Source organism: Pseudoliparis swirei, chromosome 13 (genome assembly GCF_029220125.1).
Source record: "Pseudoliparis swirei isolate HS2019 ecotype Mariana Trench chromosome 13, NWPU_hadal_v1, whole genome shotgun sequence".
Classification (NCBI taxonomy): Eukaryota; Metazoa; Chordata; class Actinopteri; order Perciformes; family Liparidae; genus Pseudoliparis; species Pseudoliparis swirei.
The window spans coordinates 7,518,849-7,533,779 of NC_079400.1; the positions used below are offsets into that span (position 1 = coordinate 7,518,849).

A 14,931-nucleotide genomic window follows, 5' to 3' on the forward strand; every position below is an offset into this window, starting at 1 on the left:
AAGAAAGTATAGTTTTGCAGCATTTTTTGGTTTTGTTTTGTTTAAATTGTTGTGTTTTTGTTTAAAACTTAGATTTTATTAGTTTAATTGAAGAGTCACTTCATTTTGTTGGGGACCGGTTTGATCCTGTAGAGGTTTTCCTTTGACAGATCGATAACTCCCAAAAAACATAAATTGTCCAAAAAGTTGAAACAATTACATATAACTAAATTAGAAAAAGAACCTAAAAAGAAATCCTGAGGTTTTGGTCCTCTGCTCTGAGGTTGTGTTGTCCACTATGTGTCCACAGAGCGAAAAACAACATCACAGTATATGATTGGTTTGAGCGTTTCAATAATGCTGGTGGAAACACACACACACACACACACACAGGTAAAATCACTCTGAGAGAGAGGAGGGAAGCCAGGTTTTTCTGGCAGTGTGGTCAGTTTGACGATGGACAAACTAATTTATAGATAAAAGGTAAAGTGAGATTCCCCTCCAGGACATCCCCACTATTCATGGAGTATAAAAGGCTTAAGGCTGTGAGACAGAACAGTGTACCAACAGTGATGGCTGATAAAATATGGAAACATAAATATATAAAGGACACATATGGGCATTGAGCTGGATAAATGCAGCAGATAGACAAACACACACACACATGAATGCACACACCAAATGGAAACTACAAACTAGAACAAAGTACACAAAGCAAAACTTCACTGCCATCTAGAGTGTTGTATGTCCAAAAACTGAAGTTGACGATGAGTCCAACTTAAATGTCAAGGTGGCATTTCGGCTTATTTTTGAGGGTGAATATGTGCTGCTGCTGCTTGTGTGTATTTGTGGTATTATGGGGACATAACATTATAAAATGCTGTCTGGTGTAGCATGTGTTAGGGTGAGGACTGGACTGCAGTCTGGATGGTTTGGGTCTATAGTGGTTGATTAGAATAAGACCTCAGGAGTCTCTGTATTTAATGTTTACAAGTAGACAAAAGTATATACTCCTGATTTTTGATGTGGGTATTTTCTGGGGGTTAAGTATAGCCCAATCGCGTGTGTGAGCGCGTGAGGCAGGCAGCAGAGGTGTGTGTCCCCGTCGCTGATATGACGGCACGTTGGGCTGGCGATGATGCGGGCAAAGCCATCATTCACGCGCATCGAAACCGCAACGTTAAATCAATAGCGGCCCCCCGGGAGCGACAACAGCGTATAGCGTGAATCCGCCTCGGCAAAAGGCTGCGGTCCGTCGGCCATCCATCAACAAGTCAGCCCACACGGTGCACACACAGTCCACATGCAGGCACACAGCACGCGGGACAGGAGCCACGCGCACAGCAGCGGCATGTATACCTGAGTGGATGCAACAACACCTGTAACTGTGGACCACGCGGAACCGGAGCGGTGATGAAACCGGGATGAAGTTGAGGGGAAGGGAAGCCGTTGTCCGCTATAGAGCAGCACGAGGGAGAGTTGCTGCGTAGGGGAATCACCCACCCCAGACCACCTGATACATAATACAACTGACTGAGGAAACCCGGCACGAGGCAACAAAGCTGCGTGCGCGCTGCTGATGAGAGTTATGATGGTGGCGATGGGGAAAGATGATGACATCCTCTGAGACTGTCACGAGAACACATCTGTTGAGGATCACTTCTGGCCGACACGCTGACTCCCCGCCCACCCCCCACAAACGCACACTCACAGAGACACACCATACACACAGACACACACACACACCTACTAATGGTGTATTCTGTCCTGTCACATGCGCTTCTCTTGCAGTGATGGAGCCCATGCAGTGCGTAGTGCGCAGGGTTGTGTATGTGTGAGTTGTTTTGTTGTTGTTACTCACCCCGGGTGCTGTCTCCGTCCGCTCGCGAGTCCTACCGTGAGCTTTAACGAGAGAGGGCGAGCCGTGGGCGCATCCAGCCCCCACCAGCGCCATCCAGCGCTGCGGTCGCGGCACGCCGCTCTCGCGATACCGTGCCATCTTCCAGCTTTCCTGCTGGAGTGTGTGACGTAGCGGTTTTTGTGTGTGTGCGTGTGTGTTTGATATTGTTCTTATGATCAGGCTGTGAGCTCAGCCCGATGCCGCCGTCTTCTGGGCACGAGGCGAAAGGAGTGCGAGGACAGTGATGATGTCATCCCGGAGCTGGCCGTGTGGCCCGGTACCTGTTTGAGCAAGCGCGCACTTTGTCTCTTCCTCACACATCCACTGCAGTCAGATGCTGCTGCGAGTAACGTGCAGAACATCTGTTTAGTTTATTTAATTCTGGTGGCACCAGAATACATCCCGAGCCTGAACACACTGCAGAACAGGTGAGAGGCCGGGGGCTTTGTCTTTGTGGGGGCGTCTTTGAGTTTCTAGTGCAGTGGGTGCTGCTGCTGGAGCATCTTGTCTGACTGGACCAACAGATTAAGACGACCTAACTCTGAAATACAGGAAGTGGCCAATCAGAATGGACCAGAGTGTGTGCCACATTGGGATGGGATGTATGTTAATGTTCCTATTTTTGTTGTTGCTGTTTTTGTTGTTGGTACTCATATTCATACTAATAGCTGTCCCGTTTTTTTATTTCTTGTTTCTTATTTTTTGTTAAGGTAGTAGTGTTTGTCCTTGTGTTACCTCTTTGATTCAGCCATTATGTGTATATGCTCCACTTTGTGATCAATGTGTGTCATTGTCAGGCCAGGTGTGTCTTATTAAAGTCTGAGCCTTTATTTGACCTCTTTCGTGGGTCAAGAACGTTGTTGTATATTGTATAATTATATTGTGTAATGCATTTTTGAGTCAAATCAGCATTTTGTTTCTCCTTAATAATCAATTGTTGTCCTTTTTAATGGCGTTGCACATGCAGTGTTAACATCAGAAGCATACAGACATTATGTCCAGGCAAACTTTATTTCATAAATACATTGTCTTAACCCTTGTGTTGCCTTCGGGTCAATTTGACCCGATTCAATGTTTCACCCTCATGTCGCCTTCGGGTCAATATGACCCGATTCAATGTTTAACCCTCCTGTTACCTTTATATTTACTAACATATTTTACCCTTGAGGTCAATATGACCCCAGCTATTAAAATCTCCAGAAAATTATTAGAATTAATATTGTTTTCCAAGTTTAAGTGTGAGGTACTTTATGTTTGTTTGTTGACTCCCGAAAGAACACCGACATTAAACATTGAATCGGGTCAAATTGACCCGAAGGCGACAGGAGGGTTAAATATTGAATCGGGTCAAAATGACCCGAAGGCAACACAAGGGTTAAGAGTGCAGAGTGCTCGTCTGTATCTATTCACACAGGCCTTACAACAGCTTACAGCCGGCTAAATCATTGTAAAACTCAGAGTTGGGGACGAAAAGAGTAGAAAGCACACAGAAGACGAGGGACACTCTGCCCTTCATCGAGTCTCAGCGGTTCTAACAGTGCTTATGCTGTCAGTGTATGCTCACATGTATTCACTCATGTGAGAGGGTATTCTTATGTATGTTTATGAGTTACAGTGCATGCGCTGCCTGTGTGTGTGTGTGTGTGTTCACAGGTCGTCCGTCTCTCCGTCGAAGGGGACGCTGTCCAGGTCCATGTGGATGTTCGGGTTGTCCTCACTGCAGACCCAGCCGATGGGCGTGCGGTTGAATGAGGGCCGTGAGCCGATGTTGGCCTGCATGCTGGGCCAGGGCTCCGGCTCCTCAGAGCCACCGTTGAGCTCTTGGAACTCGAAGGTCAACTTCTTGGGCACCTTGTCGTAGCCGCCGAATGGCAGCGCCGTCCTGGGGAGAGGAGAGGAAGGACGAGGAAGGAGGAGGAGGTTACGCCAGGATGAACATTGACGGCAACACACTGCATGTGAAATAGGTTAGAATAACAATTAGGTTTGAGCTAAAGTGTAATTCTCATGACTGTTTCCCAAACAAATATAATATTATTAATACATTTGTCACTTCAATATTTCAAGTCAGCTAAATTCAATGTTTTTGCCATGATTGTTGTGCAACATCTCCTCATGCAACGGTTTGTATATGTTACCAAAAGTTATTTCTCATTTTTCGTGGGTTCTTCTACGAATGTCCAGCAACACCTGCCAATTACCCGCTCGTCTTTTATAAATGAGCTCCCGCCTTCATGCTAAGCAACTTAGTTTCGCTTTAGGCTTCAAAAGAACGCGTGAAAAGAAGTGGGTGGAGCTAACTAGAGACGTGGCGTTACATTGCAAATGCTTCTCGTAGCTCGAGGAACAGGGTGTGAGGAAAGACCTGTTGAAGCTCTTGTACAGAGGCATTTCTCTGTGCATCTGGATGGGTCCCGGCATGTAGGCCTTCATGGTGGATGTCAGCTCCTCGTTGCCCTTCATGGCCCGTTCCCATGGGGAAATGTAGGTGGGTGCATACTCCTTCCTCCTCTTCTCGTTCTCCGCCTCCTCGTCCATCGCGTGCTCCATCACTGAGACACACAGGGAAGCGGAAGACCAGGGAGAGTAAGCGCACACTCTTCACAGAAAGGGAATACATATGCCGGTGGCCCCACCTTCGTCCTTGGCCTTCTCGGGCTTTGGGGCAACAGGGGGAGGGAACATGAGCAGCTTCTCGAGGTTCTGCTGGAGGACAAATAAAGGCAGATATAGTGTGATCAGTACACACGTATAAACACAAGCTTTACACAAACACACACTCACTCTCACCTTGTTCTGGGCGGTCACAATGAACTTCTCCACTCTCTGCTGCCTCATTTTGAACATCTTGGAGCCCCTGTTCTTGTTCAGGGAGAGCTCCTCCAGCATGGTGTCCTTTGGCATTTTGATCTTGGTGCCCAGGTCCAGCTCGGAGGCCTCGGGGTCGCACTCATCATCTGATAGGAGAGGGAGGAGGACAAAATGAAGGGACTGAAACGGTAGAGGGGGAGTTGGCATAGTTTGCCCATAGGTTGAGGGAAATGCAATGTGGTGAAGTGAACTGGACAAAAAGCTGTAAACAGATTATTTTATATTAAATTGTGTTTCTGCACCAATGAGGTATGGTGTTTCATTGAATTGTCTGTAAAAACAGGTTTTTAATTTAAATGTGGTAGAAAATATTGTTTTTTCAGACTCTTTGGTGCATATTCAACAATATTTTTAAAGAAAGAGTTCAACATTCTAGGAAACTATCCTTGTTCTCTCTCTTATCTGAGAGTTAAGGGCTTTACACACAGAGCAAATGAAAAAATCAAAATACTCGTCTCACGAATATTTCGGATAAAAACTATTAATTTGGTCAACGAGGCAAATTGCAACACTTTTAAAAATAAAAGTTTTAAATAGATTTGCGCAGGCGGAGGACTAACTACCTGGATACTATTGAACCGGAGAAGCGTTTGGCTTATTGTTGTATTTCCTGAGCTATAAAACATATTCATATTTGATTAAATTGCGCACACACAAAACGCCCCTGGTGTGTAAAGGCTTTTGGTTGGGAAGATTGAAACAGCTCTCATTTCTGTGCAGTAATTTAAATATGATGCTACAGCCAGGAGCTAGTTAGCTTAGCATAAAGACTGGGAAAGGATGTTACAGGTTACCTGGCTCTGTGCAAAGCTAAGAAAACACACCACCAGCACTTCTAAAACGTGTCTATATAATGCAGAGGAACTGAAGTGTAAATACATTCTGGTTTTAACAGCTAATATAACATATAATCCTCCAGCATCTGGACTGATCAGGAACCTTTAGGCAGGATCCTCAGCTCCGCCTTTAACACCATCAGGCCTTCTCTGCTGCAGGAGAAGCTCTCCCCCCCCCCCCGCGTTTTTGCCCCCCTGCCCTTCTCCTTGTGCACCAACAGCTGAATAAGTTCAACCTGCCAAGGAGCATGACGGTGCACTACTACACGGCCATCATTGAGTCCATCCTCTGCTCCTCCATCAGCGTGTCAGTCGCTCTGCTGAGAGGCCTCTCCTCCAGCACTTGTTCACCTGCAGGACGCTGATGGTAGGATTGTAGGTGACCCCTCTCACCCAAACTGTTCAAGTCCCCTCCTTTTGGCAGGAGGCTGCGGTCCATCAGAACCAAGACTTCCCACCACAAGAACAATGTCTTTCCAGCTGCAGTCGGGTTCATCAACAAAGACCAGGACCCCGCTGACCCTGACTCTCACCTCCCACAATGTCAAACACCCTGGTCTTTTCTTATTAACCCTCCTGTTACCTTTGGGTCAATTTGACCCCATTCAATGTTTAACCCTCCTGTTACTTTAGGGTCAATTTGACCCCATTCAATGTTTAATGTCGGTGTTCTGTCGGGTCAATTTGACCCCAGGCTGTTTTTCACTGTGTCAAACATATAAGAAATATCAACTTTTTTATATATTTAAAGGGCTATTTAGGTAGTCAACAAACAAACATAAAGTACCTCACACTTAAACTTGGAAAACAATATTAATTCTAATAATTTTCTGGAGGTTTTAATTGCTGGGGTCAAATTGACCCCACGGGTAAAATATGTCAGTAAATATAAAGGTAACAGGAGGGTTAAACATTGAATGGGGTCAAATTGACCCTAAGGTAACAGGAGGGTTAAAATACAGCTGCCACTTTTATTTTAGAGTATATACTTGTTCTAAAGCAATGTTGTCTGTTTGTTGTTTAACATATTGATCTATGTTTTTTAAAATGTATATATTTGTATTGTTTTATTCTATGTCTATGTTTATTGCTCTGCACCTTTCACCAAATCAAATTCCTTCAACATACAGTACTTGGCCAATAAACTATTCTGATCCTAAATAGTTTTGATCGCTCATCTAACTCTCGGCAAGAAACCCAATTAGCACATTTCATAAAATGTCAAACCATTCCTTTAAAGAAAACGTGATATTCTTAAAATATAATCTCATCCATTACTGAATGAAAGCAATCTGGCTCATCATCTCATGATGATTCATCACTGTGCAGGCAAACAATTCTCCAACATTTCTTAGTTATTAAAGCCTTTGCAGAGGAGGTATGCGCTCCCTGAGCTGGGCTCGCTCTTAGCAGCCCATTTTGAAAATTAAAAGGTGTGTTTACCTTCCACCATATATATGATATTAACTGAGGGAGGGATACGCCGACTGTAGAGGGCACATTTATATCCTCTGGCTTCCATGTTGTCCTTGTTCAGATGAATTAGAGAAACCTGATGTACAGCATTAGAGGACGTGTGTTTGTGTGTGTGTGTGTGTGTGTGTGTGTTTGTGTGTGTGTGTGTGTGTGTGTGTGTGTGTGTGTTTGAAACTAGGGGAGTTGTAGAGGTTACTAGGCCAAAGCAATATGGAAGAAAAGGGCACCGGGGAATGTCACGGCAGGTTTTCAGAACTGTTTATGGAGGGAAATCCTGATAACACACTACCTCTCCCTCTCTCTCTCTCTCTCCCTCTCTCTCTCTCTCTCTACTCAGGGATGGAGAGATCTGATGGATTTTACAGCTCCACAGAGCTCCTCATAAACCACTCTCCTCATCCACCACATACACTCTGATATCACTCATAACACCTGGAGTCCAGCCATAATACAACACACACACACACACGCACACACACGCACAAACACATCTATAAAGCAGGGAGTTGGCATCGCAATGCTGCAGAGAGCTGTTAGCAGTACCTCATAAATCAGACTTGTTCAAGCGTGTGTGTGTGTGGGGTGTGTGTGTGTCTGTGTGTGTGTGGGGTGTGTGTGTGTGTCTGTGTGTGTGTCTGTGTGTGATAGAGAGAGAATAATCGAGGCTGCTGAGCAGAGTGAACTCTCCCATGGGGATATTGATTAGAGTGTTAATTCAGAAGAATGTGAAACTGGAGCTGACTGCTGACCGGGGGGAAATTGGACAGATTGACAGAGGCAGGGGGCGGACAGACGGACAGCACACAGGAATGGAACAACTGTCAGTGGCATGGATGACCGTTAGATGAGTGGGCATTAATGGGAGAGAGAGAGAAAAAAAAGGGATAAGCACAGGGTAAACTCAGGGTCTGGTGGAAAGATGCAGATGTGGCTGCAGATGTGACGGCAGAGGGAGCGGTGTGAAATACAGCGCAAGGACTCAAACAGGGGAAGACATCAACAGATTGTTGAGTGGCAGATATAAGCTGCTGCACAGACACTCGGAGCCTCCTCAGATGGCAGATAGCATGCTCATATGGGCAGAGAATATATTTCGGTTGGTAATATATGCAGGAGTAAATTATAGAAAACAAGACAAAGTGTCGCCGTGCTCGTTCTGGGCATTTCGTTTTGTTTTCGTCTCCTTAATTCTGGATTATTTTGTTTAAAGTTCAGCATTTTTTTCTGCACAAGGTTCATTGTTGGAAGAGATATCTCGAAGCAAAAAAAATACTATTGTGTACAATTACTCCATTACACAAGTACAAGTTCGACTTTCAAAATCTAACCCAGGTAAAAGTGTTTTTTAATATCAACATATTATACAGAAAGCTTGAAATGTTCATTATACAGAAAATGCCGCATGTGTGAGTTATATGTTATTATGTATTATAATTATATTGGATTAAGCATGCAATAATGTATGAGCAGTATTTATTTAAATAACTGATGCCAAGATATGAAACATTCGCCGGCTGGTATTTTGTGTTGCCTCCGATGATGACAAATTTGTGGCTGCTCTGCCATCTGATGATGACCCACATCCCTCCAGGAGATGCCACATGCATGTTAGATATTGCGTTACCGCTCGGAACAAGTCTGCGTGTGTTTGTGTGTGTGTTTAATTTAATTGGAGTATCATATGACAACATGCAGGGATTTTCACCACGGCAGTTCAATTTACACACATGTGTGCCGCGCAGATAGCAGACACCGCAGAGCGGAACCTACAAATGGATTTGACATTCACTGGACCGGATAATCAGATCACAAGGGAGGAAGAGGAACGTCTTCAAGGAACAAGGGTGAACCGGAAAGAAATGGTTCATGTTTAAATGCCGAATGTGCGTGCGTGTGTGTGTGTGTGTGTGTGTGGGTGTGTGTGTGTATATTTGTGTTTGTGTGTGTGTGTTACCATTCTGGCTGACGCTAGACAGGTCAGTGATGATCTTGATGGCCTTCTTCCTCTTGTTAGAAGGTGCAGGAGCGGTGAGAGGCATGGCTAAAGGACAGAAAAGAGAAATCAGGACTTCTTAATAATAATAATAATCATCATCTACCAGGTTTTTGAAAAATAATTGCATTTTCACCAAAATAAAAAATATACCTTTAAAGTCCAAATAGTCCTAGAAATTCCACAGTTTTTAATTTAGACTCACTATTTTTTTTTATTATTTACTGGACTCTGGACTCAACTTCGGGTATCTTGAGAAGCACTATATAAAATAAATGATTATTATTATTATTACTATTTTTGGCTCTTTCAACGAGTCTTCATCAACAGATTGAGTGTGGTACTAATATTCCTCAATACTTGAGAGAAGGATCAAACTTCCGAGGTCAAAAATGTACTTTGACCTTCACCAGAAATACAAAAGCTAAAAGGTAACGCTGCACTAGTCAGAATATATATTTTGATATTTGTTGAATTGAAAGAATATTTTAATGTGAAAGGTTTTGCTTGTAGTGAAAAACCTACAAAGATGCATCACCTGACTTTCGCATCTTTCAGCTCTTTGTTTTGTTTTTTACAGCTAACAATGCTGCAGCTCACTGCTATCTGCTCACCACCAAACAGCAGACACAGGTATAGCGACTAGCTGGGAAACAAAGTTAACATTCTAGCAGCAAAATCTATAGACAGTTATTCACCTCAGGAGTTAGTGGAGACCAAAAATGGAGATGAAGAGTGGAGAGGGACTATTAGATTTACCTTCCTCGGGTCATCAGTAACGTGAACGTGACTATGTCAAGTTTGCTTCTTACGTGAGTGTGTGTGTGTGTGTGTGTGTGTGTGTGTATTTGTTGCTATCCCAGCTTCTTTTAGTTCATTTAGTTCTCTGCTGTGCCCCACCGTCCCCCTCCCCACCCTCACACCACCCCCGCCACCCAAGGTTTAACACTGTTAGATCTGCCAGCACTTTTGCCGTTGTTTATAATTGTAATGGATTTAGCACCTATAGCCACCGGCAGTTCAGTGCTCGCTATTTTTAGAGTCGTGTGGAGGCAATCCCTCAAGCGTATAGATGTGCTCTGAAATTAGAATTCAGGCCCTTGAAGTGAGACTGTCCCCCGTAGACGAGAGAAGCCATCAGTTGTTTCAGCAGGCGCCATAAAACACAATATGTCATCATTCAAATGACAAAACTGCCGATGCAGGAATTGTGATTATGAAGTCGAGGCGGATATATGGATAAACAAAACATTGGACTTAACTGCAGGAGACTGCAGTTTGTTTCCTGTTTCCAACAGATTGTCCAGGTTTCTTCTTGTTTTATCGTGACCAGGATTGTTCCCTAACCACAGCCACGTGTTTATTATTGTAACCATTACAACAAAAACATTTCATTATATTTTCCTGTTTTCCTGTTTTTGTGCCAAACCTTAAAATCCAACTTTTACCAATGCATTGTCACATCATAAAAGAGATTTATTTTTAACAGTGATGTGTGTGAAGGCACTGACGAAATGTTTCTATGTGTCGTTCGACAAACAAGTTAGTTTCAGCGTTAGCGTTACCTTCTGCTTCTCCGTGTGGTCGGTGTCCTGAAATGCAGAGTGAGACTATTAAAAGCGTTTTGAAAATGTCGGTACACTAAACAGCAATAAATACACCAGCTCAGTCACATTATCAGTCCGACAGCTTGAATGTATGGCACTCACTCATTATTAAGATGATAAAGGTTTTTAATTTGAGTATCACACCAGTTAGATTGGTGCTCTTTCAACAAATGGACTTTAATTGGATATTAAACTGTAAAACTCACTCAGACAAACATTAAAAACGATCCCCCAAATGCAAACATGCATTTTGTCTCTCAGGAGTTCAGCAGAAGAGCGTGACGACATTTTCAGAAGTGAAACGTGACACAAACCAAACGTTACCATAAATATGTCACAAAAAAACTTTAAATGATTTCCAAGATATTTGTCTGATGAAGTTGCACATCACTTCCTAAATTCTAGCAAGCTCCAACGGGAACCTCGCTGGGTTCCCTAATTAACTTCAGTACACTTTAAACCTTGTGTACAGCCCCCCGCATGCCCTCAAGGACACGGATTCCCATCGGCAGTGTCTCTCTTGACTAACCACTCAAATGGGGGCCGGCAAGATGTCGCTGCCTATTGCACAGGTCGAAAGCAATTATGCAAGGCATGAGGTGAGTCCCAGTCCAAGAGCAAAAGCTGCAGGGCCCGTCCACAGGGAAACAGTTTATGTAATTGCTTTTTTTTATCCGCTGTAATGGAGGCCCATTTCCTAGCCTGGGATTCCGACCTCTGTGACTGACTGTACATATTTACATGCACCAGCACACAAAAACACAGATTTGCACTCAAATTGCTTTTTCCCTTGTGATTAATGGGAGTCACATGCTCGTGGATTAAAAACTGGAGATTACAGGTGTTTTGGGATTGGTTCTGGGGGAAAGGCAAGATGGAGGCACACTGCTGTGCATGAGGGCCGGGCTCCTGTTACCGGCTCTGTGAGGGAAAAGGCACTCCTGTCCCCCCCCCCCCCCCCCCACCCCCACGACCAGCCTATTTTAGCTCCTGATAAATCTTGAGGGGACAGCTGGGAAGGAAGGGCATCAGTAAGCACATTCTCAAATACACACATACACACATACATCTATACCGGCAGACTAAAAACTCCACTGCAGAGGGCAACATTCCTCCCCTACCATGAGGTACAGTAAGAGCTGGTGGAAGAACAGGAAAGTCATCTCCCAGCTGGCTCTCATGATTCAGATTTGGTTTAATCTGTAATATATACCTGTTGAACTGTATGATGTAAAGCCTTTCTTGGACAAACTCTGTCACTTCTAAAGTAACGTAACAGCCACATTTATCATAGGAAGTTCAGCATCTGCTTCTGATTCCCGAATCCACTCATTAATTAAGTTGCAGAGGCCTAAACAGGCTACACAGATGGGGGCTTTTCCTGCAGCCAAAACCTTCTGACCTCAGGCATTAAAGTCATCTGTAAACATCTCCTTGTTGAACAACTAATATTTGACAACTCAGTGTCCAGCAATGGAAGTTAATACACAAACACTCCAGCCACGTGTGAGAGAGATTTCTTTATCGATGCTGTCACGCACGATCCTTTCTCGTATGTCTTACCTAAGACCAGGTATCCACCGGAAGTCACAGGTCCCAGAAAGTCCCAGAAAAGGTGTGGCTCAGAAGAAGAGGAGTATAGATTTCCAGGTAGGCTTGTGTCCTCGAGCTTGTATTGTACTGCCTGCCCTCCTCTTTGCCCTGGAGTGAGTGAAACCCTATCAACAGGGCTGCCTTGGCGCTCTGGATCTTCAGGCAGGGGGGGGGGGGGGGGGGAGTCGGGGGTAAAGAGGTAAAGTGGGAGGTGGGGGGGGGGGGGTTTCAAGTTCAAAGAAAGGTAATGAGTATCAACTGGAAACGGATAAATATTTTTATATTTTAGCTTTAAAAGAATATCATTGAAAGACGAGCGTGGACATTTGAAGATGACTTTCATTGTAACCTGTGCTATTTAAAAATTAATGACTTCCACATTTAGTCCTAAGCCTAGATATTGGCACAACCCAGCACGTTCTCATCTGCATGGCGTCAACAACCAGCGCTTTGTCAAACAAACACAGGACGTTCACCCAAACAGCAACTTCTTATGTCCATCGGGGGGGCGACTGCTCTGGTTGTAGAAAGAAGTATCTTAAATAGAAGTCAATGGGGAAATGACCCTTCGTCTCACTTGATAAACTCAGTAAACATTGTAAATAGGAATTTATGGTTGAAATTGTTATTTCCAAGTCTTCAATACAGCCTCATGTTAATATTTTTAATGATGGTCCTGTTTAGAGTAAAATAGACAATAAAGCAGCGTACGCTTTTGGGGCGTGGCTACTTTGTGACTGACAGTTCGCTAGTTGTTCGGTCTGTAGTTCAGACATCAGCCATCACGATAACTCCGCTTTCAACCAGAAGACAGCTGTTCATGACTAATGTGAAACCATGTGTTTCTTTGTGCTTTCCCTTTACAAGCAGTATTCTAACCCAAACCACAATTATTTTTGTTGGTTTGAATTACCAACAAAATCTACGTGTTTACTGTGAGTGTGGTGGAGCATCATAGTTTTTGTCTCTGGGTTACCTAATGCTTTAGAAAGTGATGCCAAGGGTCCTGATGAAGTATCAGTATGATGAGTTGCACAACCAGAAGAGTCATGTATTAATCGCAGGGGAAGCGTACCACATTTTTAAATCCTGATCCTGAAAATCAGCAGATGCTTATGAAATAAATAAATTCCTCCAGCTTGTTAAAGTATGAGTTGTCTTCCAATCACAGGGGAAAAGGGGCTTTTGATAACATGACAAACAACAGGAGAGAATAGAAAACATCTTTCCAGCAGTTACTTTCTTCCCCTGTCACTTAAGGGCATTTGTGCTTTTGTGGATGTGCTTTCCTCCCCCTCTCATAGTCTCTTTGTACCTTTGTGCCTGGCAGCGATCAATCCTCATGTCAGTCACAAGTTCCTCATAAGTCTGCTGCTTTTTGGAGTTAACCAGTTTTGTAAGTCTCCGTCTGATACAAATGTACTTTTGTCCAATTGTGAGAGAAAATTGATCATCAGTAATAACAATTATTTCTTCAGTGGGTTAGACGATGACTCTGATCAGAAAGTAAAAAGTCTTTAAAGCACCTATAATCTATATATTGTTTACAATTTTTTTTTATCAAAGGACAATATGAAAAGAATGAGACATGTGAAGTTGAGCTAACAGAGCGAGAATTTGGACCAAATAAATCAGGTGGCCTGAAACAGATGCTACTGTAGCTCTGTATCTGTTGGATGTGTAAACAAGCAAATGTTTGCTCACAAGTTCGCCATATTTCCTGAAATATCCCCAGCTAGCGTTTGTCCTACGCTAATACGCCTTTTTCTGAATTTGGAATTTTTGATGTGTCTTAACCCTTGTGTTGCCTTAGGGTCATTTTGACCCGAATCAATATTACACCCTCCCCCCGCTTTAGGATTAATTTGACCCCATTCAATGTTTAATGTCGGTGTTCTTTCGGTAGTCAACAAACAAACATAAAGTGCCTCACACTTAAACTTGGAAAATAATATTAATTCTAATAATTTTCCGGAGGTTTTAATTGCTGGCGTCAAATTGAACCCAAAGGGTAAAATATGTTAGTAAATATAAAGGTAACAGGAGGGTGAAACATTGAATCGGGTCAAAATGACCCAAAGGCGGGGGGAGGGTGTAATATTGATTCGGGTCAAAATGACCCTAAGGCAACACAAGAGTGAAAAGAAGACGGTGGCGATGAAGTAGATAAATAAGACTAGATCATGTTATCACATCGACTAGCCCACCTTCAGAGCCTTTAATATATTCTCGCTCATGGAAGTGTGGTGAAATTAATTTATAGCTTACGTTAGCTGCTGCATTGAAACGGGCAGGTGGCCTTGATACAGATGTGTGTGTCCCTGGGTTATAAATATATCAGGGAGTCTGACACGCATTAGAAGGTTTATCACAAAGCTGCCTGGTTATTACAAATAACCTTCTAGAAATATGTTATTAAAGCAAACAGATTAGTTAGTAACAAATTAGAAAATAAGAAACTTCTCTTCCTTTATATATCCTTTTTAAATCATTAATTGTAATGTGAGTGAGAATGACCAATATTTGTTAATCTTCTGACCTGCCCCTAAACCCCGACCCCTGACCCCAAACACTCAACTCTGTTGACCCAGAAACACGATGTGTGACTGTGAGTAAAGAGCCTCTTTGGCAGAGCAGCAGAGGAGACTGGATGTACGAGAAAACGCTTTTCCTCCC

General features: G+C 43.4%; 2 protein-coding genes across 5 annotated transcripts in view; both read right to left on the minus strand.

Moving 5' to 3' along the window:
* Positions 1-1,901, minus strand: part of usp54b (ubiquitin specific peptidase 54b) — a 52,334-nt gene extending 50,433 nt beyond the window's left edge. The window contains exon 1 of one of the 3 annotated variants that reach the window (XM_056429635.1): positions 1,841-1,901. The gene's annotated coding sequence lies outside the window, so the exon portion shown is untranslated. Of the gene's footprint in view, positions 1-1,338; positions 1,447-1,840 lie in introns of those variants that run through there. The other 2 variants (XM_056429634.1, XM_056429636.1) reach the window with 2 other exon arrangements.
* Positions 1,902-2,871: 970 nt separating this feature from the next.
* myoz1b (myozenin 1b) lies at positions 2,872-12,344 on the minus strand. Of its 2 annotated transcripts, none has more exons than XM_056429646.1 (7): positions 12,226-12,344; positions 10,621-10,647; positions 9,017-9,103; positions 4,670-4,836; positions 4,516-4,582; positions 4,245-4,431; positions 2,872-3,761 (listed from the first exon to the last, which is right to left on the minus strand). In XM_056429646.1, the coding sequence occupies exons 3-7, from the start codon at positions 9,099-9,101 to the stop codon at positions 3,527-3,529; spliced, it is 741 nt and encodes a 246-aa protein (XP_056285621.1). In that variant the 5' UTR covers positions 9,102-9,103; positions 10,621-10,647; positions 12,226-12,344; the 3' UTR covers positions 2,872-3,526. The 2 variants fall into 2 exon arrangements, with proteins under 2 accessions (XP_056285621.1, XP_056285620.1); XM_056429645.1 differs by having other exon boundaries at positions 4,516-4,585.
* Positions 12,345-14,931: the final 2,587 nt, after the last annotated feature.